The sequence below is a fragment of the Solanum pennellii genome, chromosome 6 (assembly GCF_001406875.1).
Source record: "Solanum pennellii chromosome 6, SPENNV200".
NCBI lineage: Eukaryota > Viridiplantae > Streptophyta > Magnoliopsida > Solanales > Solanaceae > Solanum > Solanum pennellii.
In genome coordinates this window covers 59,800,700-59,828,361 of record NC_028642.1, presented here as the reverse complement: position 1 = coordinate 59,828,361, position 27,662 = coordinate 59,800,700, and the positions used below count along the sequence as shown (strand labels likewise).

The 27,662-nt window shown below is 36.5% G+C and overlaps 3 protein-coding genes across 7 annotated transcripts; all 3 read right to left on the bottom strand.

Moving 5' to 3' along the window:
• Window positions 1-1,012: 1,012 nt before the first annotated feature.
• Window positions 1,013-18,562, bottom strand: LOC107023129 (chromatin modification-related protein EAF1 B-like). 3 transcript variants are annotated; one of them, XM_015223708.2, is made up of 23 exons: window positions 18,185-18,562; window positions 16,169-16,324; window positions 16,014-16,068; window positions 15,832-15,929; window positions 14,323-15,754; window positions 14,096-14,215; window positions 13,756-13,911; window positions 12,758-12,949; window positions 12,478-12,558; window positions 10,190-10,247; window positions 9,583-10,088; window positions 9,423-9,476; window positions 8,606-8,663; window positions 8,320-8,516; window positions 8,117-8,170; window positions 7,936-8,016; window positions 7,634-7,771; window positions 7,440-7,556; window positions 5,054-5,157; window positions 4,725-4,946; window positions 4,282-4,633; window positions 1,691-3,343; window positions 1,013-1,484 (listed from the first exon to the last, which is right to left on the bottom strand). In XM_015223708.2, the coding sequence occupies exons 2-22, from the start codon at window positions 16,309-16,311 to the stop codon at window positions 1,769-1,771; spliced, it is 5,793 nt and encodes a 1,930-aa protein (XP_015079194.1). In that variant the 5' UTR covers window positions 16,312-16,324; window positions 18,185-18,562; the 3' UTR covers window positions 1,013-1,484; window positions 1,691-1,768. The 3 variants fall into 3 exon arrangements, with proteins under 3 accessions (XP_015079194.1, XP_015079191.1, XP_015079192.1); XM_015223705.2 differs by having other exon boundaries at window positions 16,169-16,366; window positions 18,185-18,561; XM_015223706.2 differs by having other exon boundaries at window positions 16,169-16,338; window positions 18,185-18,561.
• A 2,238-nt stretch (window positions 18,563-20,800) lies between these two features.
• Window positions 20,801-22,156, bottom strand: LOC107021694 (putative SERF-like protein). Its single transcript, XM_027917542.1, has 4 exons — window positions 21,999-22,156; window positions 21,836-21,900; window positions 21,194-21,299; window positions 20,801-21,120 (listed from the first exon to the last, which is right to left on the bottom strand). The coding sequence occupies exons 2-4, from the start codon at window positions 21,840-21,842 to the stop codon at window positions 21,018-21,020; spliced, it is 216 nt and encodes a 71-aa protein (XP_027773343.1). The 5' UTR covers window positions 21,843-21,900; window positions 21,999-22,156; the 3' UTR covers window positions 20,801-21,017.
• A 1,920-nt stretch (window positions 22,157-24,076) lies between these two features.
• On the bottom strand, window positions 24,077-27,441 carry LOC107021388 (protein XRI1-like). 3 transcript variants are annotated; one of them, XM_027917447.1, is made up of 9 exons: window positions 27,152-27,441; window positions 26,287-26,345; window positions 26,079-26,213; window positions 25,852-25,991; window positions 25,450-25,513; window positions 25,268-25,370; window positions 25,141-25,181; window positions 24,898-24,982; window positions 24,077-24,719 (listed from the first exon to the last, which is right to left on the bottom strand). In XM_027917447.1, the coding sequence occupies exons 1-9, from the start codon at window positions 27,184-27,186 to the stop codon at window positions 24,446-24,448; spliced, it is 936 nt and encodes a 311-aa protein (XP_027773248.1). In that variant the 5' UTR covers window positions 27,187-27,441; the 3' UTR covers window positions 24,077-24,445. The 3 variants fall into 3 exon arrangements, with proteins under 3 accessions (XP_027773248.1, XP_015077523.1, XP_015077522.1); XM_015222037.2 differs by having other exon boundaries at window positions 24,077-24,723; window positions 24,899-24,982; window positions 26,287-26,342; window positions 27,152-27,440; XM_015222036.2 differs by having other exon boundaries at window positions 24,077-24,723; window positions 24,899-24,982; window positions 27,152-27,439.
• Window positions 27,442-27,662: the final 221 nt, after the last annotated feature.

Genomic DNA, 27,662 nt, shown 5'->3' with positions numbered 1-27,662 from the left:
TCATGCTTTTCAATTGGCTTTTCTGATGTGAAAACTATATACTCCACTTGTATGTATGATCCCACAACCATGATCAAGTTGTAAGTGAAGTGTATTTTGTATAATGTTTTGTAAAAGTTAGGTATTTTGCTTTCCTTTCCTTGAGTCAAGGGTCTATCGGAAACTACCTCCGGGTACATGGTTCTTGATACCCTATATCAATATAATTGAATTGTAGATGCCATAACTTTACAGTGATGGATTTGATAGTATAGTAAAACTGTTGCAGGTTATGAGAATTTGCTTGTTCCTACATTCATTGTTGTTCTTACTGTCATATCTGCAGGCACTCATTTTCATTTGGTTGATTTGGTTAAGGTGGTTTCATCATCTGCCCTTCTGCTTTCTTGGGGCATAAGTAGTACCTCTTCTTTAACGTCTTTGGGTGACGCTTAGATTATGTTCAACGTGTAAAGACTATGCAAAAAACGAAGAATCGTGCGACCTTGTCAAAGTTAAACAGAATGAAGCATATACTAGATTTTAATGAGTTGGAATAATTGCCTTGGAATTGGGATTTTACCCTATATCCCAATATGTTAAGAAGGCTAGACACCACCTGTATTTGCATTAGAAAAAAAAAATGTAAAAAGGCATTGCTTTTACATTTGAAGGCTTTATTTATAAGTTTACGAAATTATACAAAGTTATATATATTAAAATTGCTTGTCTGATGCATTAAGATTCTTCTATTACAAGATTTAGGTTGATGAAAAATACAAGTTATCTTAAAGGACATAACTTTATTGGCCATGATATTAGTTGTTTGAACTTGGAAGGTCTCAGATTTACTATTAGCTAGAATGACATTTTTTTTTTGACTGTGGCTGTCTTACTTGAGTCACAACAAGCGATTCCAAGTAGACCATCTTCGTAACAATTAAAATGAACATCTCAAAATAGACCAAGATCCAATTTCAAGTGCTTTTGAGTGTGTTCTTCCAAAGGAGTTGTATGTATGCATGATCAGATCTCATTTCAAGATTTTCAAGACGCCAATAAGAACAATGTACAAGAATTGCACAAGCTTGAGAACAGGGAGGGCAGTCATAAATGATGACTGTATTGACAAATATGGAGCATACACATGCCTCTAATATTTACAAGACTTTCCACAGCCTTTGGCCATAAAAACGATAAACTACCCCATTGAATATAAAAAGGGCTATAATACATGGGATGACTACGGGGACAATCAAATAGGCCCTCCCTTAGTGAGCAGGTGGAAAGGGGATTTAAGAAAAATGAGAGGTAATTTAAGGGAGCTAAGAGAAGAGAGAGACCCTGTACACCTACCTCTACATCTGTTCCTACCTTACTGAGGCTCTAGGGCAACAAATACTATACACAACACAAAATTTGAGCTGACCATCCTCTTCGCTCCCAAAATCTGGAAGTTCACCTTCTCATCCCAATGTGATACCCTCAGGCACAACGAGCTTTGTCTGAAAAACAAATTGAGCAAGAATCAACAACTTATACCAATATTATGACATACTGAAAATATAACTAATCAAGAGCCTAAATTATCTCAACCAAGAATATTAAATCAAAATATTGTAGAAGTATGTCAATAATTTCAACTTGTTTTTACTGGGATCTAATAGCAGGTTGTATTATAGCAGTTGACATCAATTTTATTTCTTTTTACCTATAAGTTGTTGTTTCAAAGGCATGCTGAAGGAATGACAAGCTGCGAAGGAGCAACCCTTGATGTTTTGTGTGTACCTCAGTCCAGTCTAGGTTCACTGGGTCTAGCTAACAAACCTCTATTCCCTGCTTGCAGAACCTGAGCCTGATCTGGATGTTGCAATAGCGGCCGCTGCTGTTGTTGCTGGTGTAACTGGGGCTGGTTCACTAGCGAGGGAGGATGCAACTCCGAAGACTTTTGCTTCCATTTAACACCAGCATTACGCCCAATAGGAGACAACTTACCAGAAGATTGCATTTGGCTTACTCCTTGGTTGACTTCTGTCCCTGTCTCGCTGGCAGCAGAATTTATTGGTGGGGTTCCAATTGAATCTAATGACGGAACTGCAACCTTCATTTGAGTAGCACCGGCGGCAGATACCTCTGCAGCATTAGTTAAATTGTTGGAGCCCTGAAGAGACGTTTTACCTATCTGTGAAGTGTTGCAAATATTGCGCTGTTCACTTTTAAGTTCACCAGCTTGCAACTTGTTTGACGGTTCAGAATTCAGTGAACGTTTCCGTTGCAGAACCCCTTGAAGAGCTGCTTGACTTTGAGGAGTCAACTTTGGCCGCAATTGCACCTGTTGCTGTGGATGCATCAACATCCGGTGGTTGGAAGAACCGGAAACTGAGGTTGGAACAGATTGGTGGGGCAAATTAGGAGGACCCAATACACTCAATGAGGCAAGACCTTGATTGGTACTGTCAGAATTAGGAGGAATTTGCTGCTTTTTGGATAGAGGCACTTGGCCAGAATTTATCTTAGAGTGGGGATGCTGCGGCTGACTCACCTTTTGCTTTGCAGGCTGGGCCAGCGTTCCCTGACCTTGCAACAACTGTGTGGCTTGCTCACCTTTCTCTGCAGATTGATTCACTTGATCTGTAGGAAGGCCTTCCGATAAAGAGGGATCAATCTGCATGTTTTGTTGTATCATCGATTTCCCTCTCCCCACGCCCTTCAAAAATTTAGCTTGTTTCTGAGATTCTGACTGCTGGCGCTGTGGAGGATGGTGCCTGCTAACATTTTGAAGCTGCTGCTGCCCTATCTGATGTGGCCTTGGCTTGCTCATTTGAGTAATTAAACTACTACCCCCAGTTTGTGCACTTCGTCCAAGTCCATGGGCCGGAAATGGATGTTTCAGTTGATGCTGTGGCATTGGAGAAATTGAGGAAGACGATGTCAAAGGAGAAAGTGACACTGGTGGAGAAGAAGTCTGTGAAGTGATTTGAGGACTATTCTGCAATGATGATGGTATAGGAAGATGGGGCTGCGTATGTGAGAGTTGTTTATGTTGCTGTTGTAAAAGCCGCTGTTGTAGGTGCCTCTCTCTAGCTAAACGAATCGCATAAGCTTGATGTTGTGGGCTGGTGGCATGACTGGCCCCTTGAAGATGAGGTTGCCGAGGGCTATGCACAAGAGGCTGCTGTGAAGATAAAAGATGTGGTTGCTGATGATGAAGTGGGTGTGAGGAAACAGGTGAGGAGGCTGTCTGGTTAGGGAAAGAGGTACTTGACCCACCAAAAGGAGGGACTCCTTGACTGCTTCCTTGAGAAACCTTTATCTGAAGCTCAGGAAGAATCATTTGCTTCTGAGATTCCTGATTCGGTGAGGGCTGCAAGAGCATAATACATATACTGTCATTGAACTCAAAATACAGAGGAGGTGAGAGTTGAAGTATACAAGCAAGGAATGCATCACACTGCAGTTCCGAAAGTCAGATATATGAACTACACTATAAAAAGAGCCAAAATGCAGAAAATTCATGTAAGAAACAATATGAATCATAGAAGAGCAAAGTACGTCACTGGACACTAAAACTACAAGTCTTCATTATATAAAGGTGGATCTGCTCCCCAACGGAAGTCATGAAATCTTAAATCCTCAATGGGATTTTTAACAGCACAGCCTACTCCTCCTTTGTTCTCCCCAAGGAAATCCCCAAGAAGAACACTTTTGATGGGCATTAGTTTGTCAACAGTAAATGAACCTGATCAACCAACAATTCATATTAAAAGACATTCTTTTCACACTGAAATGCTCAGGCTGGTCTAGTTGAACTTCTTAGATTCACATGTTCTTCAACATGAGATGCAATTGACCCAGCTATCCTGATTCAAGAGTGCATTGACCAGCTGAAAGCATGAGTCACATGGAACACTGGTATACTTGCTAGTTAAATAAGCAGCTCAAAAAGCACACTGAATGCACAGAAGTATAGCTTTTTTAATTATACAAAATATCAACCAACGAAAAAAATCCTGTCAAAGAAACTCATTTCAGAACTTATTCCGGTAGATGCCTAAAGTCAGGGTTCACTTGTTAAGAAAGTAAAGTAAAACTAGCTAGTGAAATTTCTTTTAGAAAGGAGACCGTGGCTTCACCTACCATTTCATGATGAAGTTTTACAAGCTCAAAGTTGTCATATATGAATGAGTTAATAACTGCATTAACTAGAAGCAGAAAAACAGAAACCACTATTGCTTACTAAGAGTCCAACAACACAGATGTTAACCACAAGAAAAGAGCAATTTGTATCCAGAAGAGACTTACCCGTATCATGTGCAAAACATCACGAGGTCTCGACATTGAGTTCCCCTGATTCGAGCTCACTCCAGATTGCATATTTACAGTGCTTGGCATTGTTGTTGTACCAGAAGAAAGCATAGATGATGATGCTATTCCCTGAAACCCAGGCCTTGCCATTGCCATGCCTCTATTAAGCCCAGACAATGCTCCCATACTGTTGCCACTTGGATGTGTACGAGCACCACCACTGTCACTGGCTGCAAGGGCTCCAGGAGCAGATTTATTGGACTGCATATTTCCACTTAACATTGGATTATATTGCTGGGATCTCTGCTGCTCATCAACTGGAAATGATACAGCTCTCGGAACAGCATATCTACCAACCCGCAAGCATGATTACCCATATCAGCACTTGATGAAGAAATCCCAGGAGCCAATACATAGTTTTAAGCTTAAGCATTCGTTACCTGACAGATGCATTTAGTGGACTTGTTGATGAAGGAAAATTGCTGCCGAGAATCATATTGGTGGGTGCTTGCACTCCAGAATTTGCACCAGATGCAGGAAGCACCGATCCTCCACCCGGACTCGACATAGATAATCCACCTGAGTATGAACCTTCGAATCCAGCAGGAAGAAAGTCTGGACTAGATGGAGCCCGTGGAGGTTCCTCACACAGATCCAGAGGCCTTCAGTGGACGAGAAAGAAGAAAAAACATAAAGAGTTAAAATCAAAGCTACGGCTTGGCCTATTGGGAAAAGGTCAACCTCAGAGATGTACTCGAGATAAACTTACGTAAGAAAAGATCCTCCATTCAGATTACTCGGACAAAGTTGGGAAAGCGCATGCATATGAGAATCGTGTGGTTGCTGAATTTGTTTTAGATCATAGTTTTCACCCTTCATCAAAAAACAACTAAACGTTACAGCCACTTGAAACACAAGTATATAAAGCAAACATAAAGAGAACAAAAGGTTTACTGAACGTCCATACACTAATGATATTTGAAAAAAATGAATCCAGCATTCTATTCTCCTCAAATGGTAAATATTTATCTTGTGTAATTCTACCAATTCCCCAGACCAAAACAGGATAAGCGAAACTGGTAGAGAATAATCCACAATCATAATTCTCAAAAGAAAAAAAATCCACAATCATAACGTATGTCTATTTCTTCGCAACAATTTTGATATTTTCTTAATACGTTTGAAAACTAAACATGACATATCTACCAAGGTTCGAAACCCAGCTAAAGCGACACTAGTTAAAGTCTTCCCATCTACTTAAGCCTCAGCAGACACACTTAGCCCGTACATATGCATGTGAGTAGTAGCATGTAACTGATGGGTATACAGTTGGACACAAATTGGCTCAGACACCATCATTATTGGAAAAATTCAAGTCTTTGCCAAAATGTAAAATTTTCCAGCACTTGACAGATTGATTAAGCAAAACCCCACCAGCCCGGGGGTATGAACAAAGGGAAGAAAAACTAGATATTTAACATTTCTGAAAACTCAGTCTGTGTATCCATTCCTCGTGATAAGGCAGAATTACTCATCTCTTAAACCTGATCACGTAAAATGTTTAATCAATTGAAGTAACTCCGCACTATGATTACTATTACCAAATGATTTAATCCACTGACTCACTCAGTATGTACAACCTTCATCTGAAATTAAATATCAACAGTTCTTTAAGGTTCAAAATAATAAACTTAGGCAGTCATACCAAATATTATATGAAGAGTAGACAGTGATTGATATCTGTTTTCTGCTTAACAGTTCTCTTTTCAATTCAAATATTCAGTTGCCAAAACAAATGTTTCTGTTTGATTCGGATCAGATAGTTCTTTGGCTGAGCACCAAACCAGAAAAATCTAACATTCAACTCAACAACTTGTAAAAATGTATCGAACTACAGCAAAGTCAGAAATACACATGTACTCCGTAGACAAATATCATGATGATTCGATAACAATAGAAGTTTCTCCAATTATGATTTATTTCAAGTATAATAACCATATCTGGACTATTTTGTAGGATAGATTTCACTTGGACATAAAGATGACCAAATCAGTTTTAAGACATTTTGTATGTAAAGTAATTTCCTTTACGCACTTCTATACCAATGTCAACCTGGAAAGCATCACATCATGACTTAATTTCAATCATCGTAGTCAAAGGTTTTAAAAACCCGTGACAGCATCTAGAATAACAGTTAAGACCTTATGGGAAGTAACTGTTCTGACAACTTTCTGAGAGTCCTTTAGAAGAAATGTTGAGACAAATAAATGTCCAAAAATAGCTGCAGCTTATTTTCCGAAGATTTGCAAGTACTTTATGAGTAGAAGAAGAATTCTTCTTCGGGAAAATCAGCAAGAATAACTTCTTCAATTTCAAAAAACTATTTGCAAAAGAGTTCTTACAAAACTGAAACAAACCCTTTTTCCGGAGAACCTGTTTGAAAGATTTATTTTTTAAAAAATAAAATAAAAAGGGAACTCTATAGACAAGGGCCACCTTTGACTCCAGAGTAAAAAGTTCTAAAACTTGTGACACATCTAGATTATTCTTATTTTGTGAATATGCCGAAGTTCCAAAGATATTTGGTGCTTCTTTTTCTGTAGCAGAACAAAAATTCCCAGGCAGGAGTTTACATGCTATATGAAAGCCACCATGCCTTCCCCTTGATTGATGAGTAGACTTTTAGTAAAACAATTGAACGGTATAAAATGACAAATTTTCAAGGACAAATATCCCAAGTACCTTCAAAATGGATATACAATTGTAGGTCAATTTGCATGTTATGAGTCTTAGATCACTTCGCATGTTAAAAAATCCTATGCAAGTTCTCAAGACCAAAGTCAATTGTGCTAACACCTCATTTTATTTAGTTTCCAAAAGAGATTAAACAATTCAGCCTTCATAACAAAAATAAAACTAGGAGCTCAACTTACTAGACTTCTGAAGGACAGCAGATCATATTGTACATATTTTGGACATTAAAGGACCAAGAGTATGGCAGAGAATTGACTAAAATATAACATATCACCTTTTGCAACCCTATGATGTCGAGCAATGGTTGTTAAAAAAGCGAAACTGGCAGACTAGGAGTGTTAACATACCCAACACCACCAAGCAAGAAAAAATTTATACATAAATGTTCGTGACGAGCATACCTGAGTCTTCCGTAAAAGATATTTTTTTCCAATCAAGATGATCTTCTCAAAATGAGATTTGAGTGTGTCCTCTTCCATTGGTCCCTGCAAACGCTGAAACAGCTGTCTGGCACTACCCTGCAGATGTAGATTAAATAATAATGATTTATGTGATAAAAAACTTGAGCTCAAAGAAACAATGGAAGCTAACGAACCTTCGGAATGCCCGGTAATGTTGAAGGATATGGTTGAGAAGATCCTGAATCTTCAGCACTGTCAGCGCCATCACCAGTAGTTCTGTCCATAAGGACTTTATGGCGTTCCTTGCATTCATTCGGCTTGCGATATATACACTGCATGCATTGAACATGAATGGTTAAAAGCAGTCAAAAGGGCAATAAAAAGCTGTGATAAAAAGAAAGAATAACACAATACAGAGCATTGAACTGGGATAAAAGCAAAATTTGTGAGAGGTCCAGCTAAAAGATGGAATGAAAACGCATAATTACCCCCTCACCTTGAATTGCAAGGTACTGTTGATGGCATCACTTACAAGCTCCCAGTTTGGACCCATGTCATGCACGAGGACAACAAGTGCCTAATTTGAAGTCAATTCCATTTAAACAAATGCTAGCCAAAAGAACTATGATGGAGAAGATGCAAAAGAAGGTCCATATTGTATGGCATAAGAAACCAACCTGTTCCTCAAATAGTGACCATGGACTTCCTGAACCTGCCTGTCCAGCAGTCATCTGTATGAGATTATAGAAGATCAAATTTTGTTTTTTAGATACGACAAAATTCATTTTTTTGATAAGCTAAAACATCAAACTAGCATTCATTCAAACAAAAAAAGAAGTAAACAAAGGAAAAAGATTCTAGCTGAGATAAATTTAAGTACCTTCAAAGTTTTGGCTTTCCTATTCCTATCCCTTCCACTAAGCATCCTCATGAGTTTATTTGGGTTGGACATGTTACTCATCTGGGAAGCAACTGGAGATGGAATAGATCCACCAATAGGGGTGTTATTCTCAAAAGAATTTTCAAATGATTGCCTCAGCAGCTTTGGCTTCTTTGCGATATGTTGACCAAATAAACCTTCAACAAAATAAAGGCATCCCTTAATATGACAAGAAACACACTCCATCTAGAGCTCTAAAGCCAATACAAATTAGAATAAGATATACCGCTGCTGCCGTTTGATTCAAGTTGATGGCCCTCGAATCTCTTTCTGGAATGATCCTTCTGAACCAAACAATTCATGATGAATTCAACACGTAAAACACTAAAAGCTGTGTTGCATAGATCCTCTAAAAGAAGCCGCTATACCCATGTGGATCCTTCTAAAATGCATTATTTTTGGAGGATTCAACATGGGTGTGGAAGCATGGCGGCATTTATGGAGGATCCAAATAACATGGATTAAATATATGTTTCCCAATATTCAGAGATATCAATACAACTGCTGTATATAAAATATATGTTTCCCAGCCATTTGCAAAGGCCTAACGCTGACCTTGCTTTGTCTATTAATCCAGGTATCATTATGCAAGACAATAGCTCATTCTAACTCCTTAAGATAAATGTAAAAAAAACTAATCAAGAAAAGATAAAATGTGGCACGAATGTCATTAAACTACAATGATCCTCCCAAAACCCTAAAAGAGGAATACGAAGACGCATAGTGATATAGCTACACTACGACAGATTAGGGAAAAAAAGGTAGGTAGTTCCAAGTTGCACAGGAACTTAGGAAAAAGAGAACAAGATTGAAAAGGTGATGACAAAAAGGTTAAGCAACAATTATAATATTAACAGGAAAAAACTGCAGAAAGGAAGAAAAGGATTGGAGCACTACGTCAAAAGAAAAAGACCTGATTACAATATTATTTTAAGACTGCCCTTGGTAGATCATTTCCTAATGGAAGTCCAACAAGCAAATTTAATATCAGCACATTTCAGCACATTACTGAGCCACAATGTGGAAAAGGGAAAGAAAATCACCTGGTTGATTTGATAATTTGAGTCAACCTGCCATCGCTGCCCATATGAAGTACCCTTCACCAAAGAGAATGCAAACAAAAGCTCAGTCTTAGAAAGGTGCAGATTGCTATAATTCAAATTCCTTAATTTATCTTCAGAGACGTAGCAACATGTCAAGTACCAGAAGCTTTGCTTTTTTCTTCTTTTTAGGTTTTGATACTTCAGCAGAGTCAAATAGTAGGTGCTTTTCATAGTCACCCACGGATTCAACTTCCAAGCTATTCATATGTGATCCACCTTGCAATGTACTCTGATCATCCTGAAATGAACCAGTATCACCACTTGAAGCATCTGTTTTAATTGGCAACTGAACACATCCAGCTGTCGTTGCACCGAAGGGACTAACAACCCTCTGCCTAGAAGCAGTACGCACACGCTTGGTTGGAATAGACACATTAAGCGTGCTAGCTGGCCGTTTCCCCAGCACAACAGATTGATGACTGCCAACTCTATTTTCCATGCACTGTGTAAATTGTATACCAGCACCAACGTCATACGGTCTGCCATTGTAACCCTTCAGGAGGATCTTCCGCGCCTTCTGGGGAAATCTTGACGATTTGTTACCTTCTAAGGCAACTGAACGATCATATGCACTTGTTTCTCCTTCATCCACTTCATATGCACAATCTTAATATGAATACACAAACAGATTGGTCAAGATGCAAGCAACGAGAACAAGCAGGAGACAACCACCAAAAAATACAAAAACTAAAATTAAAGAAAGACACCTGTAACTGCATCACATGCAGAGCTCTCCACCTCCTCTTGAATACAATTACCTGTCTTCTGAAATTTCAAAGAATACACCAGCATCAACAAGTGTGATGAAACATATAATTACAGCTAAGAGAACATAATCCTTTGAAGGGTACAAGATTGGATCGTAAACACCACCATAACAAGATAAAAACATAAAAGCATAAAGCTAAAGCTAGCATATCTTTCCAATTTTATCGCTTAACTGTTTACAGTTTGCTGGAATTATGATGCTTGTACTGATGAGTATTGACACACTAACTCATTCAAGTAAGATGTTGCCACCCCAGAGTAGCAGTCTCAAAAACAGATATTACAACCAGAATAACCAACGCACGTTCAATGCAGGCAGCGGACAAAGCTTACCAAGTTTGGGCCTTGAGAACTGAACACATATTGCCAATGTCCAAGAAGTACATTAAAATTAAATATCTAAGATGCTGAAGCTTTTGCAATTCATCAGAAAGTCAACTGGATGAAACAAAGGCAGCCACAAACTACCTTTCTCACAATTGATAGCCTAAGTGCAGAAAAACCAACCATCAGAGCCGTCGCACCGAGCTTGCCGAGTAGTTTGGGCTTGGGACTTCCATATTGGAGGTCTCTAGTTCGCAACCCAATGCCAGCAAAAGCAAGGGATTTGCCTCTGGGTCAAGCTCGTCGCACCGGCCTACCTAGTGCAGGTTACCTCTCCTACGTGGTTTGCGAGCTATTGCATAAAGAGCGGGGGTTTTACCCTGTGCGCACCCAAAAAGATAGCGGATGCGGGTTTCCCTCGTCATCCAAAAAAAAGAAAACCATCAGAGCTGGCTGGATTAAGCTGATCTTATCTTTTTTTGTTTTCCCTTTGATAATCCTGACCTTCTTTGTTTTTTGATCAGGTGAACAGTTATATTAATCAAAAAGCCAAAAGTGGCCGTATTCAAGAAGTATATCAAAAAGTAAACGTCATACAAAATGATGTGGCTCTCTACAAAAACAATCTTCTATACATCCTGGAACTACATGGGTGCACCAAAAAATAAATGAGGGATCAGAGGCTACTCCTCAACTTCCCAAAACTTATTTTTACCCCTTCGAAAGCCTTCCTATTTCTCTCTCTCCAGATGATCCATATCAACACCATAGGGACACATTCCATGCCCTGCCCTTCCTCCTTCCAGCTATCCAATAAAACAACAGGTACTTCACAAATCTAGGCATCACCCAAAAAATACCAAACCAGCTAAATATATCCCACCACAATCTTAAGGCCAGGCTGCAATTTAGTAGAATATGATCTACATACTCACCCGCCACATTGCATAAGTAACACCAACTGATGCGCACAACCTTTCTTTTCCTAAGTATTCGGCCATCAAGTTTAACCCTCTAGCAGCTCACCATATAAAAAAAGATAGAGGTAGATTCCTTGAGAAATATCAAAAGGATTTGAACCAAGATCTTGGCCGCAAACCTAAAAGACAATAAAAGTAAACTAGGAGTATTTTTTTTTTATTTGCAACATGACATACAAGGAATAGTTATATTCTTGAAACATTATGCCAGAGCAACAGATTGCATTTCCTCCTGTTGATGCTATTAGCCTATTACCAGTACAAGGTACTTCACAGTGCATATTTTTCACACAACCTGGTGTGGTGTTATGTCGACACTAAATTATCAAAAACTAACTTTAGCCAAAACTATAATATTAACTTACTTCAAATGAGAAGTATACATAGTAAATGCAAGACCACAAAACAGAGCCAACTCAAGAATACAGATCTAACTTGGGTTCCCTTACTCCATCGACCGATTTTTCCCCAATACATAAAACTATCTTATTCAGCAAACCTCATTTCATTAGTCAGCCGTTCCATTATAAGAAGTGTGGCACATCAAAAGATCAAAGAAAGCAAGTATATGACATTTCCCTCCTCAGTCCATTCATTACTTTAGGTATGGGCATATAGAAAAACTCGTCCTTAAAGATGGTTATCAAACTACACTATAGAGGATGACTCCATATAATACTAATTAGGTCCAACTAGACTACCCAAGCGACGTTCTTACTACAAAAATGTGTATGAGTTCAGCTGGTTTCACTTCCTAAAAATACCTTGGATAAAATAAAGTTGGATAACTGATATGATTCGCTCATACATATATATACACAAAGGTTAACCCACTGTTGTGGTTGGAAAGCATAAATTGCTAGTCAACTACTCAGAAGATGTAAAAGTACAGCTGGCAAAATTATTATGGTCGATATGCTTGCCTCACAAAGTTGAACATGAGATTCGATAGATTTTCTGTAAGCATCCATTGCTCCAAGCAGAACAGGATAGAAAAGGTTCTCCTGCATGAAAGATTGTGAAGATCAATTAGAAGGATAAGCTAATAACACAAAGAGCAATAAGTAAAACCCCAAGAAGGAATGTATTGAAGCCTCAGAAAAATGTTCAACATATTTTCATGTCACGACAAAACAAGAGTTAAAGAGATAAGTAGAGCACAATAAGAGAGGGCAGATTCAAGATTCACATGTAAACACGTACCTCTGTCAAATGGTCCTCCAGAGATGTGTCCATATTTCCCCAGTCAGATATCCTGTCTGGAGTCAATGAAGCCTCAGCTTGATTTTTTGAAACATCTGAGTCATTGTACTTCAGAAATCTTATGGCATACTCCCTAATGGCATTAGTGTAATCCTTTTTAGATCTTGCAAGCTCCATTTTTTGGCTTTTTACCTGCCACAAAATATGAAATAAGCATAACAATGACCAAATGTATCCCCCTTCCATCACTTCAACAAAACAAAAAGGAACTTCTAGAAGTTCAACATTCACTCTAATTTTGGTTTAGACAAGATGAAAAACTAAAGAGTGTAGATGAGCAAACCAAAAGCCTCCCAGCTAATATTAATTTCATTGGCCTTTAAATCAGATTGTATCTTCTCCTCTAGCCAAACAACTTTTAATATACAAACCCCCAAAGTTATTCCGCCAATTAAAATGAAGGAACTTTACGTAAGATTTACATGATAAGTAAATCAAAAAGTTAAGTATCCTTGGTCAATCCTACAAAATAGCATACTAAAACCAGATCTCAGCATTTAAAAAGGCAAAGAAACCTTCCTGTGGATCCTATCATCACACTTCTATTTTATGGGTGTACATGAAAAGCATACATAATTGCGCATGAAGAGATTCCCGTATACCATGTAACCTAAATCTACTTAAAGCTAAGTTCAAAAAATAAAAAATCTGCTTAAAGCAACAACAACATAGCCAGTGTATCCCACAAGTGATGTTTAGGGAGGGTAGAGTGTACAACCTCACACATACCTTGAAAGGCAGAGAAGTTGTTTCCGATAAACCCTCGGCTCAAGGAAAAAAGAACCGAGGATTGACCTAACAGACATAAGCAACTAACCACGATATAATAATAACCAGCCATATGTTTCCCCTCCACAGTTAACGATCTTCCTTAGAGACACAGAGACTGGTTGAAAGAAAACAGAATAATTAGGATTTAGCACAATTGTTCTGTTTACCTCAACAGAATGCCAGAAATCCATGACAGATTTGGCCACATTGTGAGCTATCATTTTTTGCTCCCAACTACGTTTTCGTTCTTGGAATCTCAACCGTGAATTAAAAGCAACTTGGTGGCATATTTGACCTGCAGCAGTAATCTTCCAGAGACGTTCCTACATGAAAAGATATTCTAAATCAGCTAAGTGCTTAATCTAGAAAGACATTGAAAATACTATTTTGGAATCAAAAGAAACTAAATCATGTTTCAATTATTCAAGACTGTGCATTTAGATAGATAGCTAGAAAAGCAGAAAGGGAAAAGAGACATTTAAAAGCAAGGATCTACTAAGCTCACACCTGAGCAAAGTCATTTGCCAGCCAAACCATTTCTTCAAGTACATAATACCAGTGGGATTTTCGACCATTTTCCAGTGGACAGGTTACAGCAGTCAGTTCTGCAATTCTTTTACGCTTCGCCTGTTTGTTACATTACATTAGATCTACAAGGTCAAATAACAAAGCCATAGCAACATTTTTGTAAGCTAAATGTGGATGTGAATTATTTTGAAGGACAAAAGAACAACCTCTATAATCTGTGCCTCTTTCAAGATGGAGTCTTCATCACCCTGGATCCTAGGTGTTTGTCCCTCAGGAGCAGGGTTTGAAACTCTAGTCTGTGATACACACTCGGAGTGCTCCGGTATACAGGTATCAATCATACCCTGAGTTCCAACATTGCAAACATCTTGGGGGTTGGGATCTTCTCTTTTAAGTACAAAACATTTTCTTGTAGTTTCCAATTCAGATGGGCCTACTTCTTCCATTTTTTCCGTGATAAGTTTATCTTTTATCTCACTTTGCAATTTAGATACAGTACTAACAAGTTGTTTTGGTAACTTGGGAACAGAGCCATTACTTTGGTGATTCCCGTGACCAGAATTAGGATTTTCATTTTTCAAATCACTATTCATGTCAGCTTCAATCTCATTCTTTACTTTAACATCACTTCTAATAACTGCCATCCCATCTGGCACTACCAGTTGTCCGTTTAAGTTGCCGTTGGAATCCAAAATATTCAGGTTGGTACACGTTTCACTATAATTATGCCCATCTAGACTTAGACTAGTCTGGGTGCAAGAAGACTCTGAATCTAAACCCTTTGCTCCCAAGGCCACACCACTATTTTCAGCTTCATTTACGAAGCTTTTCTTACAGCCTTTTCGAGAACCGAACCCATTCATTAGGCTGGAACTATTTTCAACTTCTCTTTCAGTGGTATCTGGCTGACAATCAAGACCAGCAGAACCTACCCTTCCCTTTACCTTTGGCACTTGAGGCTTTTCAGGAGCTTGCTGAACAGAAACTTTCTGGACACAAGTGAGAGGGTTCTGATTATGTTGGTTATCGAGTAAACCTCTAGAAGCACTAGCATCAGGAACAGTATCCAGCATATCATCTTTCTTAAAGTCAGTAGTTGACTCTGCAGCTTTAACACCATCTACTTCTAAGTCCAGCTGATTATCAGACGGCATAGTCTGGAGAGCCATACCACCATTTGGACTAAGAGTCTGTGCAATGTTCAACGACGAGTTTTGATCCTTATCTAAATCAGAAACAAGTCCTTTTACATCTTTGGGAAAATGTTGTGAAGGCAAAGATGTGTCATGACCACCACGAGCTATATCAGATGAACTTGATCTAGCACTGTCACGATTTGGCCGGGGCCTGTATCTTCGCTTGTATGCTTTTTTAGGGATGCCAAAAGCAGTAGACTTACCTAATTCTTTTGCATTTTGACTTTCCTCAAACTTAGAGGACTGCCCTGATGGAGTAACATTGCTCCTACTGGGATGTCTATAGCCCCTATCACTACCAACAAACTTGTTTTCCCCATCAAACAGCATGAGATTGTCAGCACTGTTGGGTTCACAAAGTTGAGGAGCCGCAGGTCGACCACTACTTTCAACAGAGTCTCCATGAGCTGAAGTCGTAATTGCAAAACTACCTTTTATTTCACTGCAATGCAAAAATAATAATAAGACAACTGTAACAAACACAGATAAGAAAAAGTAACACAACAACTGAAGGATTACCTGGTCACAAACTGATCTGGATGTTTATCTGTCAGTGAGGTGGACTGAACACTAAGTGAAGCAGCATCCACAATTTTGAAATTCAGGGGATCGCCACCCTGCAATTTGAAGTATCAAATCATGTCAAAGGCACAAGCAAAGAATATCCAAACATCTAACAAGAATTAAACTGCCTTTCGTACTTCCTCTAGAAATTCTAACTGTCTTTTCCTTTCATGTAGGCCACTGCACTCCTGCCTGTTAACAAGAAGAAATCTCACCATAAGTTAAGATAGAGTACTTTATAATCCCAAAACTTCACCTAGCAGGTTGAAGAAGCAGAGTATGCTAGAATTACCTTAGCTCTGCTCGAACCTTCTCAATTGCTATTGTCTGCGGAGAAGTTATGGTACCAATACCCACTCCGCCTTCAACAAATCCTCCCATGGAATCAATCCCGGCATTGACTATAACATCAGATCCAACACCACATCCATGCATTCCCTCCTTAAAGCTTCAGGGTATTACCTCCAATAACATAATCCTCAATCAAATACTACAAGCAAGAGAATATTTAAGACACCATCAACAACAACAACATACACAGTAAAATTCCACGAAGTAGGGTTTGGGGAGGATAGAGTGTACGCCTTACCACTACCTCATGGAGGTAGAGAGGCTGTTTCTGAAACACCGTCGGTTAAGATATCATCCATGAAATAGAATAACACCAATGGAAGCAACACTCATTTCAGAGCATATGACCAAAATTGTAAGCCTTCTTTGGGTATTAAAAGGGAAAAGACTCGAATTAAAAATTGTTTACAGTTAAGAATGTTTATTACAAAAATACATAAGCATGGCCCAATGCACTTCATAGGACATACAATCACAGTGCTACTTTTTCCTTCACGTTTCACTTGTTCTACTAACAAGTTTTTAAGCCAATAAGAGAAATTTTCACACTCATGAAATTGACAGACCCTTTGAATGTACCAAGAAAAGCAATAACATCAAGACTACTGATAAATTTGTTAATAGATTTTCTAAACAATTGCTTAAACACTGGGGATCATAGAATTTACTAACTGGTCAAACAATTGCTCTAAGGTGCAGACTGGCATAAGCAATAAATCCCTATATATCATACCTAGCGCATTCAGTTTTTAATCCCAAAATAAATGGAAGTGACGCGGGAAGTGCCTATTTAAGCCTAAAAAAAGATTGTGTTCTTAACTCCACTATAGATTTGGACAGACAGTTGAATTCTTATGTTTGATCCGAATATTGTTATCATCCCAGAATACCATGTTTTTCAAGGAGGGATAAAAATCTAACAATAAGTTTCAGAAGGAATCACAACTATAGCAGATGTATGACATTATGGCATAAAACTTGGTCGCCAAACACATAATAACAATATCAACTTCTATGGACTATCTACAGCTAAATATTTTCTTTTTGGTGGTGTTGGGAGGGGGAAAGCAGCACATGACCACGTGCAAGGAAGAGACAGTATTCATGGCAAACAAATCATTGGGGTTAAAACTACACAGACATAGCAGCTTATGCTGGATAACTAGACATGTTGCAGGGGAAGATCAAACAACAGATCACCTAAAACTGAAGGAGAAATAAAATATAAGAAAACATAAAATAAGATTCTAAATGTGCACAATTCGAACCGTTTTCCTTTTTACACTTCCTATAAACATGACAAAAAAGATAGCATATGGGTGCACGTGCATTTACATATATTTGATTGGTTATAGTTGCAGTTCATATACATAGATTTGTTAGGTTATAGTTTCAGTTCATAGATATCAGTAACCACTCATTCTACAGAACAATTATATCTCAATTTCTCAAGTGCAGCTATAGGAAAAAGCTCATTCGTGCACGATTGGACAGAAAAGCAGCAACTTTACAATCGTAACTTTTTAAGACACGAGAAGGGAGCATCTTTCACGCACTAGTCGCTACTGTTCGTATCTCTCTCATTTTCTTGCAAGCACACCCATGTTGTGATCAGCAGCTTCAACATATCGGATAAAGTCCCACGAGAAAGGAAACATCATGAAAAAGTAGGTATCACTTACCAACATGCACAGCAACAATAAATTTATCATATTAAATTAAGCTCTGTCTAAGCACCTGTGTATGGAAAGCACTGAACATACAAACTTCCCTAACAATTAAAGCAAAATGCACAAACACAGATGGAAAATTCTGTAAATTTACATTTCCTAGTTAACAAACAAAAGCCCCAAAAGAAAAAACAATTTGTACCACTTGTATGAAATCTAGGGTTTGCACGAAAATGAACAAAGACCAAATTCTAGGGTTTGTAATGCTTGTTAGCCGAAATCAATACCTGAATTGCAAATAGTTACACCCGAATTGCAGATGGGGCTGGCAATGAATCGCCCCAATTAGTTTCTTCAATTTCTAGGGTTTTGGTTTGATGCAAGGTACCTCAATTCATAGCGGGACACATTTGCCCTAGAAATTGAGAAGCCATGAAAGAAATTAAACTTTTCTACAAGGTCCTTATCCTCTATAAACTCATGAATACATATGTGATCATCGAAAATGCTCCCTCCTGGATCGTCTTCTTCGTTTTTCTTCTTTTCTCTTCTAATCGTCCTCGCAGAGTAGTGGGCTGGGTATGCGATTTCGGGTCAATTTGGGCCCTTTTTTTTTTTGCCTCCCTAAATTTATATGAATTCACACACACAATGTCCTTTCACACTAACTATTCTCTAACTCCTCTTCTTCCTTTCAAATTTTGGGTATAAGCATAACCATTTCACTTATAATATATATAGATGGATGGTTTGATAAATGGTACATTTTTATTTATTATAACGCGTCTATCATCTTATCTGCATTTAACTATTTAGAATATAACGCCTCAAAAGTCTTGTACGTATTTACTTATTCAAAATGTAACGCTCTGATGGTCTTATATGTATCTTGACTATTTAGGATATAATGCTATGATGGTCTTATATGTATCTTGACTATTTAGGATATAACGCTCTGATGGTGTAATCCACATCTTAAGTATATTATACATTTTGTGTGAAAATGTTTTTCAATTTCTCATTTTAATTAGCTTACATTTTATAAAAATGTCTTTCAAATAGACTTATTTTCCCTTCACCACCCAATTCGACACATGACCCTGACTCAATAACCAACGCTCAACTCCAATATGAGACCCAACTCTTGGCCCCACCCAGGAAATGTTATTTAATTTTGATTGGAGACCTAACTCTAATTTAGAGCCCAATTACTCTCGATTCAACAATCGATTCTATATTCAATCCAACTTGAGATACAATTCTAGCTCCTTCTTGGAACCCAACATTTGAATCTCCATCTGGAATTTGTCTCTCAACATCAACTCGGGGACCTAATACTAGAGATCCAAATTTGACTCTAACTGAGGACCCACGTCTCAATCCCAAATCAGATCCTAACCCTAATATGGGACCCTATTTTCGACTATAATATGAGACCCCACTCTTAACCACAATGTGAAATCCAAGACCCAACTTTCGAATCGGGATCTAATATTCAATTCTTATCCAGGACCTGATATTCAAATTTGATCTTGGACTCAACCTTGATCTCTATTTAAAATCTAATTCTCGATATTTAAACTCGATATAAGACTTGACTCTTGACTCCAATTCAAGATCTCAAATTTGACTTCCGTCTTCCAACTTGCCTCAAGACCCTATCCTGACTCGAAATAGACCCAACCCTACTTGAGGTCAAGGTCGAATATTGGCTCATGACCAGGACTCGAATGCTAATGATGTAAAGGTTGGATCGAAAATCAAGTTCTAATTCAATGTCGGGAGTTGGATTGTGCTCAAGTCGATATTGGAGCCAGTTTGAGTCTTGAGTCGGGATTACGACATGGATATGGGTTCGTGCTAAAGGGTGGGGGTCTAAGTTAAGTGTCATATTTACCTAGATTATGTTTAAAAGGAAAAATTGTATATAATGGCAAAATAATAATTCAAATTAAATGTTATAACCACACTTTGATTTAATTGTGCTCTGTAGCAAACTGTTTGTCAGTCGCCTCTCTCGCTCACCACTCTCTCTCTCTCTCGCTTTTATACAAACACAAATTTATAAAATGTGTTTGTGTTTGTATAAAGCGAGAGAAAATTATATATATACATATATTTTCGTTCCCCTCTCCCAGCTCTCGCTCGCCCTCTCGCTTATACAAACAGAAACAAAATGTATAATTTGCATTTCTGTTTGTATAAAGCGGGAGAAAATTATATACACACATGCAAATGCATATATCATCGTCCTATACATTAATAATTATACAATACAAATATTCCCTGCCCAAATTTTTTGTATTTCTCCCTTTCTCATTTTATACATACACAAATTATACAACTGATCTTTTGTATACAACTGTTTTTTTTTTTTATCTATATAGAGTAAATTATACTACTGATTTCTTTATATATATATAGCGAATTATACAATCATTTTTTTTTGGTATATGTATAACGAAATATATATATTTATGTTTGCAATGAAGCGCAATTATGCAAAAAATAGCTATATGATACAAAATATAATTTTTATATTTGTTATATGTGTAAGTTACTCTATTTAAAAATGCTCCTAAAATAATATTTTATTCTTAGTAACCGAACACCATAAAATAAGTGATTTGTTTTTTTTTATTTTAAAAATATTTTCCTTTCATGTCAAACAATACTCATGTCCTATTCTTCTCCTCCTCTAAAATTTTGAGGGTATCACATAACATAATTTGATTATATAATCTTTTCAATATGATAAATTTATAATATAGTATAGTGTCGCCTTAATACCGTGTCGCTTTATCCGCACCTCAAAACTATTTACGTTGATAGAAATTATAATCTGGTAGCTATTTTAATATCTTCACTTGATTCATAGATCATTAATATAACTCTATTACCACTTAGCCAATTCAAATTTCTTTGATCAATAGATATTTCTTTCCAACAATGTGATTACCATAGAAATTAACACTAAAACATAGTTGTTATTTCTTCAGATGCAAGATTGAGGAAATTTCATTGCAGATGAAGACACAAATCAAAGGTACAAAAGCCAAACATACATGCCAGAATTACTGAGAATAAAAAGTTCCATGACACAATGAACTCGTCATGAATCTATTTCTTCTTGATGTTATGGCTTTCCGATTTGTTGATACTCCATCCATCTCCCGCCTGTGCTGCTTTCTTTTTCGCCTTTTCTTGAAGTGCCTTTGCATCCCTGGTAACAATGTGTATGTCAGTAACATGAATTATGCAATTTGGGCATATATATAAAACAAGTAAGGTTCAACCTTTCTCTTCGTTGTTCAGGAGTTAATCCATCATTTTTAGGTGTTTTGGACTTGTGATTTCCCCTGGCTTGTGCCCTTTCACGATCTCGATCTCTCTGGTTCCCGCGTTGGCTTAAGTTAAGGCCAAAAACAGGCAGGGATCCAAAGCTGAAGATAAGGACTCAGGCTGAGGCACACACAATTTAAACCATTGATGCTTTGTACTATTGGATTACATGTACATACATGTTCAATGTTAGGCTGCATTTGCCTCTAATCAGCTTGACATTACTTTAGACTAAGCTAAAATTTTACTTCCGCCCCCTTTTTAGCAACCAAAAGGAGCAAGAAAGTTCTTTCATTTTAGGAAAAAAAGGACAAATATACCCCCAAATTACCGTAAATAGTATGCAAATATCCTCCGTCATTCTTTTTTAGGACATTGATGTCCATAAATTCAAACATTTATGCACGAAGGGACAGCAACACCAATGTCCCCAAGGCAGGAGCACCAATATCCCCAAAGTATGACGGCAGGAGCATTGATATCTCAAAAATATGACGATCAAACTGAAACAATTAGATTTGGACAGAAAGAAAATGAAATTACGCTCTAATTTTTACATAAATCAGAGAAAAGAAAGAAACATATCACAAGGATATGAGACATTCTTGATTCTCCAACAGCAAAGCACAGATCTAAAGACAAATAGCTCTAAATAAAAATCCTGGAACAAAACCAAAAGAGGAAATTTAGATACACCATCATTAAATAACTACCCCATATAAAACCCAAAACTGAAAGATAAAGAAAAAGGGCACTTACCTGATTGAAGTATGGACGATAATTTGTTAGCTTAAGATTGAAATTTGAGCACAGAGGTTTAATAATTTGCTTATTAATTCAATTTCGGGAGAAGGGTATTTTATATTAAAGTTCAGAAGAATCCAGAAGAAATGAACTTGTCTTTTTTCTTTCACCGAGCTTATAATTTTTTATTTCATTTTATATTTGATTGTACTCTCTCTATCTATTTTTAGTTATTATGATTTGTATTTTTTATTTTTAGAATTAAAATATAAATTTTTTTATTAATATTGATATGCAGAAAAAATCACCGTGGGTTCAATATTAATTCAGTTAGGGTTAGATTTACACCCTTAATTAAAAAAAATCAATTTCCAACGGAATATTATATTAATAATAAGAAATGTCTCAGAAGAATCTAGAAGAAATGGACTCCCTATTTTCTTATTTGATAGGTTGAAAAAAAAAATCATATATTTTTTTTATATACTGCCAAGGTCTTAAAGTAGTCACATTGAAATCTAATTAAATTTGAAATTGTTGCTTTGCAATGCTTATTTTTAAGTACTAAAATTTAATTTTAAAATATCTAATTAAGTATAAAATAAACATCAATTATCATACTAAAAATTCCAATGGAACATGTAAGCAATCGAGAAATATAATTGTGAAGATGAGAAATATCTAAAAACAAAGAACAATGATGAAAAGTCATATTTTATATAAGATAACCATCGTAAAGAACTAATTTTTATTATTTTAGAGTAAAGAAGAGAAACATAATTAAGCTCCATATTTATTTTATTATTATATACATAAGAAACATTTGTTACACAAGGATGAAATAATTTATTTTTTTTAAAAAAGAAACATATTAAGATTTTCAAGGGCATTTTGGTCCTCCTTCTTGAGTCTTCCAATCTCTATAACATGCACAACAATCTTTTTGTCCAAGGGTACCCGGTGGAACACAATGACACCAATTACAACACTTGTTACAAAATAATAAACAATTGTTTTTGTGAGACGTTGCTGAGCATCGTTTATCGCACGCATTTGAACATTCTACAAAAATACACACAAAAAAATATATATATATTATCATAGTTAATTTTCTTCCAAGTGAAGTTAATTAATTGATTAATTTTGAAAAGTTCTTACGATCGATAGGAACGGAGCAAGTGGTTTCACCGACGGAAGGTTTTGCTAGAAGTGAAGCATAAAAATCTTGACGTGCCTATTTGTTCAATCAAAATATGATGAGAATTCAGATATCAAATATAAGTGAAAATATGTGAAAGGGAATAGTAGTAAAAGTTGTTAACTCACTAGAGAAACTTCAATGAGACACAATGACGCAACCAACAAGAGAAGCAAAAAAGCTTGAGATCTAACAGCCATTGTTGAAGACTTGGAAGTATATGGTGATTGGAGTTGATTTCTTGCTTTTTAATATATTTTATGGCAATCCTTTTATGCTTATCTTAATTTTACACATTATGGTAAATTAGTATTATATGGTAAGAAAAAATGTACATAATTCGTGCCTACAATCACTACGGAAAAAGAATTGCATAACATAATTAACGATTGTATTGCCAAAAAAATTTTACAAAGTTAATATTTAGCCATTAATATTTGGAATTAAAATATTCTATAAAAATCTTTTTGCTCATTCATACACACCAAAAAGAAATTTCTGGCGGATTGATCATCAATAGTACACACCAAAAAGAAATTTCTGGCAGTAACTTTTATTTGAAAAAGGTTATTTCTCGCCGTTACAAATAAAATTCAAACAATGCAAAGAAAGAATTCATTTGTGTTATTCCTCAACCTCATTTCAAATATATTTTACTCAAAGGTGGATGTAGTGGCCCTTTGGACAGCTATGGACTCATGTAAACCACAACTTTGACACGAACTCAAGAAATATATTAGATTTGAACCCATTATTACGATATATTCAATACAGATTTCAACTCATTAAGTTTAAATCTTGACTCTGTTTCTGAATATACTTTCACAAATTCAGCCATAGTTACCTAATCCGACGACGTTTTCACTTAACAGACATACCAATACCACTCATATTGTTAACAAAATCTATTGACAAGTTAAAGATGCATGTTTAGATAATGACTTACACAAGTTACATTACATGTGTAGAAAGAAATCCTGTGATTATAATGCTTACATCGCCTGAAGGATAACTACCCCAAAATTTTGCTAATTTATCAAAATAGATAAAAGTAATTGATCTAATAAACCAATATACATTGAGATTTCAAAATAATGGGAGACTAATCCACTACTAAGTCTCCACATTTTCTCCCTAATAAGGACTGATACAAAATTCAACTTATGTGCTGAAGACCTAAAACAGTACCATAAAATTGCTCTGTCAAAGGAATTTGGAGCAGTCCCATGCTAAAGTTTGTCCCAAATTTTTTTTTTTCAAGAGATTACCCTTTAGTTCTCATGATGGTAATGCTGCCTCTTCCGCCCTCTGTGTGAATTTTTGTCTTGCCAATGACAGGCTTCCCGGAAAAAGCTGATGTTGGATAAGGTGGTGGATCTTGATTGTGTTGCTTTGATTTAGATGGTGGCGGAGTACGTATCTTATTGTTGATCTCTTTTAAAGTCACATCTCCTTGAGCGCTGCAGGGTTTGATAAATCCAAACGGGTAAACTACAGAAGATGCACCTTTCTTGGGAGTCTTTGTGTATGAACTCCTACTACCTGGATGCATAGTCAGTTAAGAGTAGGAGCTCAGTAGCAGCCAGTATTGACAGTTTTCACAGAAAATTCTTTTCAAATTGTAATGAATTCTCCGCAGCTATTTGAGACTCAATGATGAGAGTGTAACAGTGAATAAAGTAAGAGTGTAAATTGTAATCATAGATAAAGTATTAACCTTTGAAAACAATGTTCCCATAAGTACGAGCAGGACTGCTTTTAACCATAGTTATCTCGCATTCTGGTGGGGAATTGACAACTTCTGCAACAGATAAGCTGACGTCAATCAAATATTAAACAAGAATAACATGAAAAGGAACACAAGAACACCGGCACATGAAAAATATAGAGGAGACAGACCAAAAGTAAAGGAAGAACAAAAGAAAAAGAACATTCTCAATGGAAAGAGAGATTCCTTACCCATTGTGTCTGCTTGAATATCAGATACTCCAGATGCATTCCTGTTAAAATAAATTGTTAGAACAGAGCACACATAGCATAACTAAAAGTCATTATGAGCATGGATAGCTAAGGATGAAAAAGTTACATATCCTCAGAAATAATCTGCAACTCAGGATCATTAATGCAATCAGTAAGCCATTCTTCAGATGACTCATCAAAACCTTCCTGAGCCGAAGATGTTGCACCATCTAGAAAAACGTATTCTGTCAATAACGAATTCAACAAATTAAGCAGATATAGCTTAACAAAAATGTCGCACAGATTGACCTGCATATTCGGAAAACCAGTCTGACACATCACTCCTAGCTTCTTCAAAATAGGCATTCCTCTCCTGCATTATCCAACTTCCATGTAAAATCACTTTTATAGAAATCATTTCCTCAGATACTTTTTCTGCATTGCTTAGTAACATAAACATGTAAAATGAAGCAGAACTGAAAAGGTGCATTGTCGCAAGAGGTTTCCTTACCGAGCGAATTCCACCACTGAACTATCGGCTTAACAAAACGCCTAACTTGGTTTAACATGTGGAAGCAACATACATTATTAAAGTTAAAGTTAACTTGGTTCACATGTGGGAAACAACATACATTATTTATGCTGAAGTATTATTAGAAGTGTGCTATACTACACAACTCAAAACACATAGCAAAAGGTAGTAGTAGTAACCTTAGATTTTAAGAAAGTTAATGCAAGCTTTTCATTTGAACCAGTGGAATCCAGGATCTCAGCATCAAATTGTAGCACTCTACGTCTTTTTACCGGTTTAGAAGGTTCTCTGCACTGCTCCAATTGCTTACTTGTAACATCTGGATCAAACCTCTTAAATCAGGATAAGATGCTTCAAACATGTTGAGTTTTAGAAGAAAGATAATTGTTATATTTGGATCCTTTACCCTTGACATCGCAAGTCAAGTCACCACAATCCTTTACCGGGGTTGTCTCATCAACAAACATGTAGGAAATATCTTTGTTTTTTTCAGTTACACCAGTCCATGGACATCCTGATACGTCAGTTTGAGACTGCAGCCCTGTTTAACATGGATGACTCCACTTAACTATCTTTTGCCATTTATAACCATATGAGAAAGCATCTACACTTACCAAAGTTCTCACTGTCTTGAAGAAAAGTTTCTCCACATTGCCAATCCCATATCTCGCTGCTATAGGATCATCAAAGAAAACAATGAATCCCTTCAATTCTTAACTTGCTATTTATCATAAATATATATACATTAAGACTACCTCTCAACATGTATAAAGAATTATTTGATGAAATCTCATTTTTAATACCATTAATCTTTAAAGTTGAAATTTACATATGCTTTTTTTGATACATAGAGTCGGAAATACAAATGTGGGAAGCATCATCACCCATGACACATACAAAATGCAAATTAAGAAGCATAACATTGAGTCGCTAGACGAAATTAGCAGGTGCACGGGTGCCATTCATACGATAAAAAATAACCCAATATATTAATACTATAACATCAACAATGCCTCAATACCAAGCAAGTAAGGTATAACTACACTAATCAGGTTGCTCCATCTAAGTAATAACACAATATATTCTTCTGAAGTTCAAAGAAAACGAATGGACTACAGATAAAATCAAACTAGAACATAACATCATTATAATTCACCAAAATTGTGGTCAACTACATAAATCATCACACACAACCCAATATATTCATCTAGGGCTCAAACAAATCACATTTTAAACAAATAAAAATGATAGTCAAAATAAAAGAAAAAAATCATTTTCATGACTGATAAAGTCAAAATACAACTGACATATTCATACAACAACCACAATACTCAATCCAAGCAAATGAACATAACTCAATCACAAGCAAGTAGAGATCAACAAAATAAAATACATTCACAGCATTTTCACACCGACGAAGTTTAAAAATACAGCCATTATAGCACAAATATAATCATTAACCGTTCAAAAAGAAAATACCTGTTAGTATCGAAATCCATGGACAGATCAGCCATCTCCGGTGCAACCACAACATAAAAATAACCGTTCAACAAGTAGAAAATGGAGAAAATAGTAGATATAAGAGTGATGAGTGCTATTCTTGTACGGAAGAAAGTGCCGAACAGAGACTGTACTGGTGTGTCTGAGTCTCTCAGATAACCACAAAAAATAAAAATTGCTTTCTCCGTTTCCGTTTAGAGTGGGTGAAGCAATTTATTAAGTGTTGGGAAGAATTGTGTCCCGCAAGTTTCTTTCTTCTTTAGTTAAAATTAAAATTAAATATATATATATTTTTTGGAAGAGATGTGTCCATTAGAGTATATAGTGGCCCTCAAAGTCCGTCATTTCATGGGGCCATCAATCTCTGTCTCCAACATTTCTTTCGCGTGACTTTATTTATTTATTTATTTATTCAATAAATAAATTCGTCCTTTGAGTTTTTTGGAGTACATTTATCTCATCTGTTCCTATTTAGTTATATACTTTAGAC

Coding starts and splice junctions, on each gene's coding strand:
- LOC107021388 (XM_015222036.2), bottom strand. CDS start 27,186: ATGGCTGATCTGTCCATGGATTTCGATACTAACAG. Junction 25,371..25,449: donor CTGGTTTTCCGAATATGCAG/GTCAATCTGTGC, acceptor ACGTTTTTCTAG/ATGGTGCAACATCTTCGGCT. Junction 24,983..25,140: donor TATTCAAGCAGACACAATGG/GTAAGGAATCTC, acceptor TATCTGTTGCAG/AAGTTGTCAATTCCCCACCA.
- LOC107023129 (XM_015223708.2), bottom strand. CDS start 16,311: ATGCATGGATGTGGTGTTGGATCTGATGTTATAGTCAATGCCGGGATT. Junction 10,089..10,189: donor TGCATGTGATGCAGTTACAG/GTGTCTTTCTTT, acceptor ATTCATATTAAG/ATTGTGCATATGAAGTGGAT. Junction 8,171..8,319: donor GGAAAGCCAAAACTTTGAAG/GTACTTAAATTT, acceptor AATCTCATACAG/ATGACTGCTGGACAGGCAGG.
- LOC107021694 (XM_027917542.1), bottom strand. Junction 21,121..21,193: donor CCTGAACAACGAAGAGAAAG/GTTGAACCTTAC, acceptor CATTGTTACCAG/GGATGCAAAGGCACTTCAAG.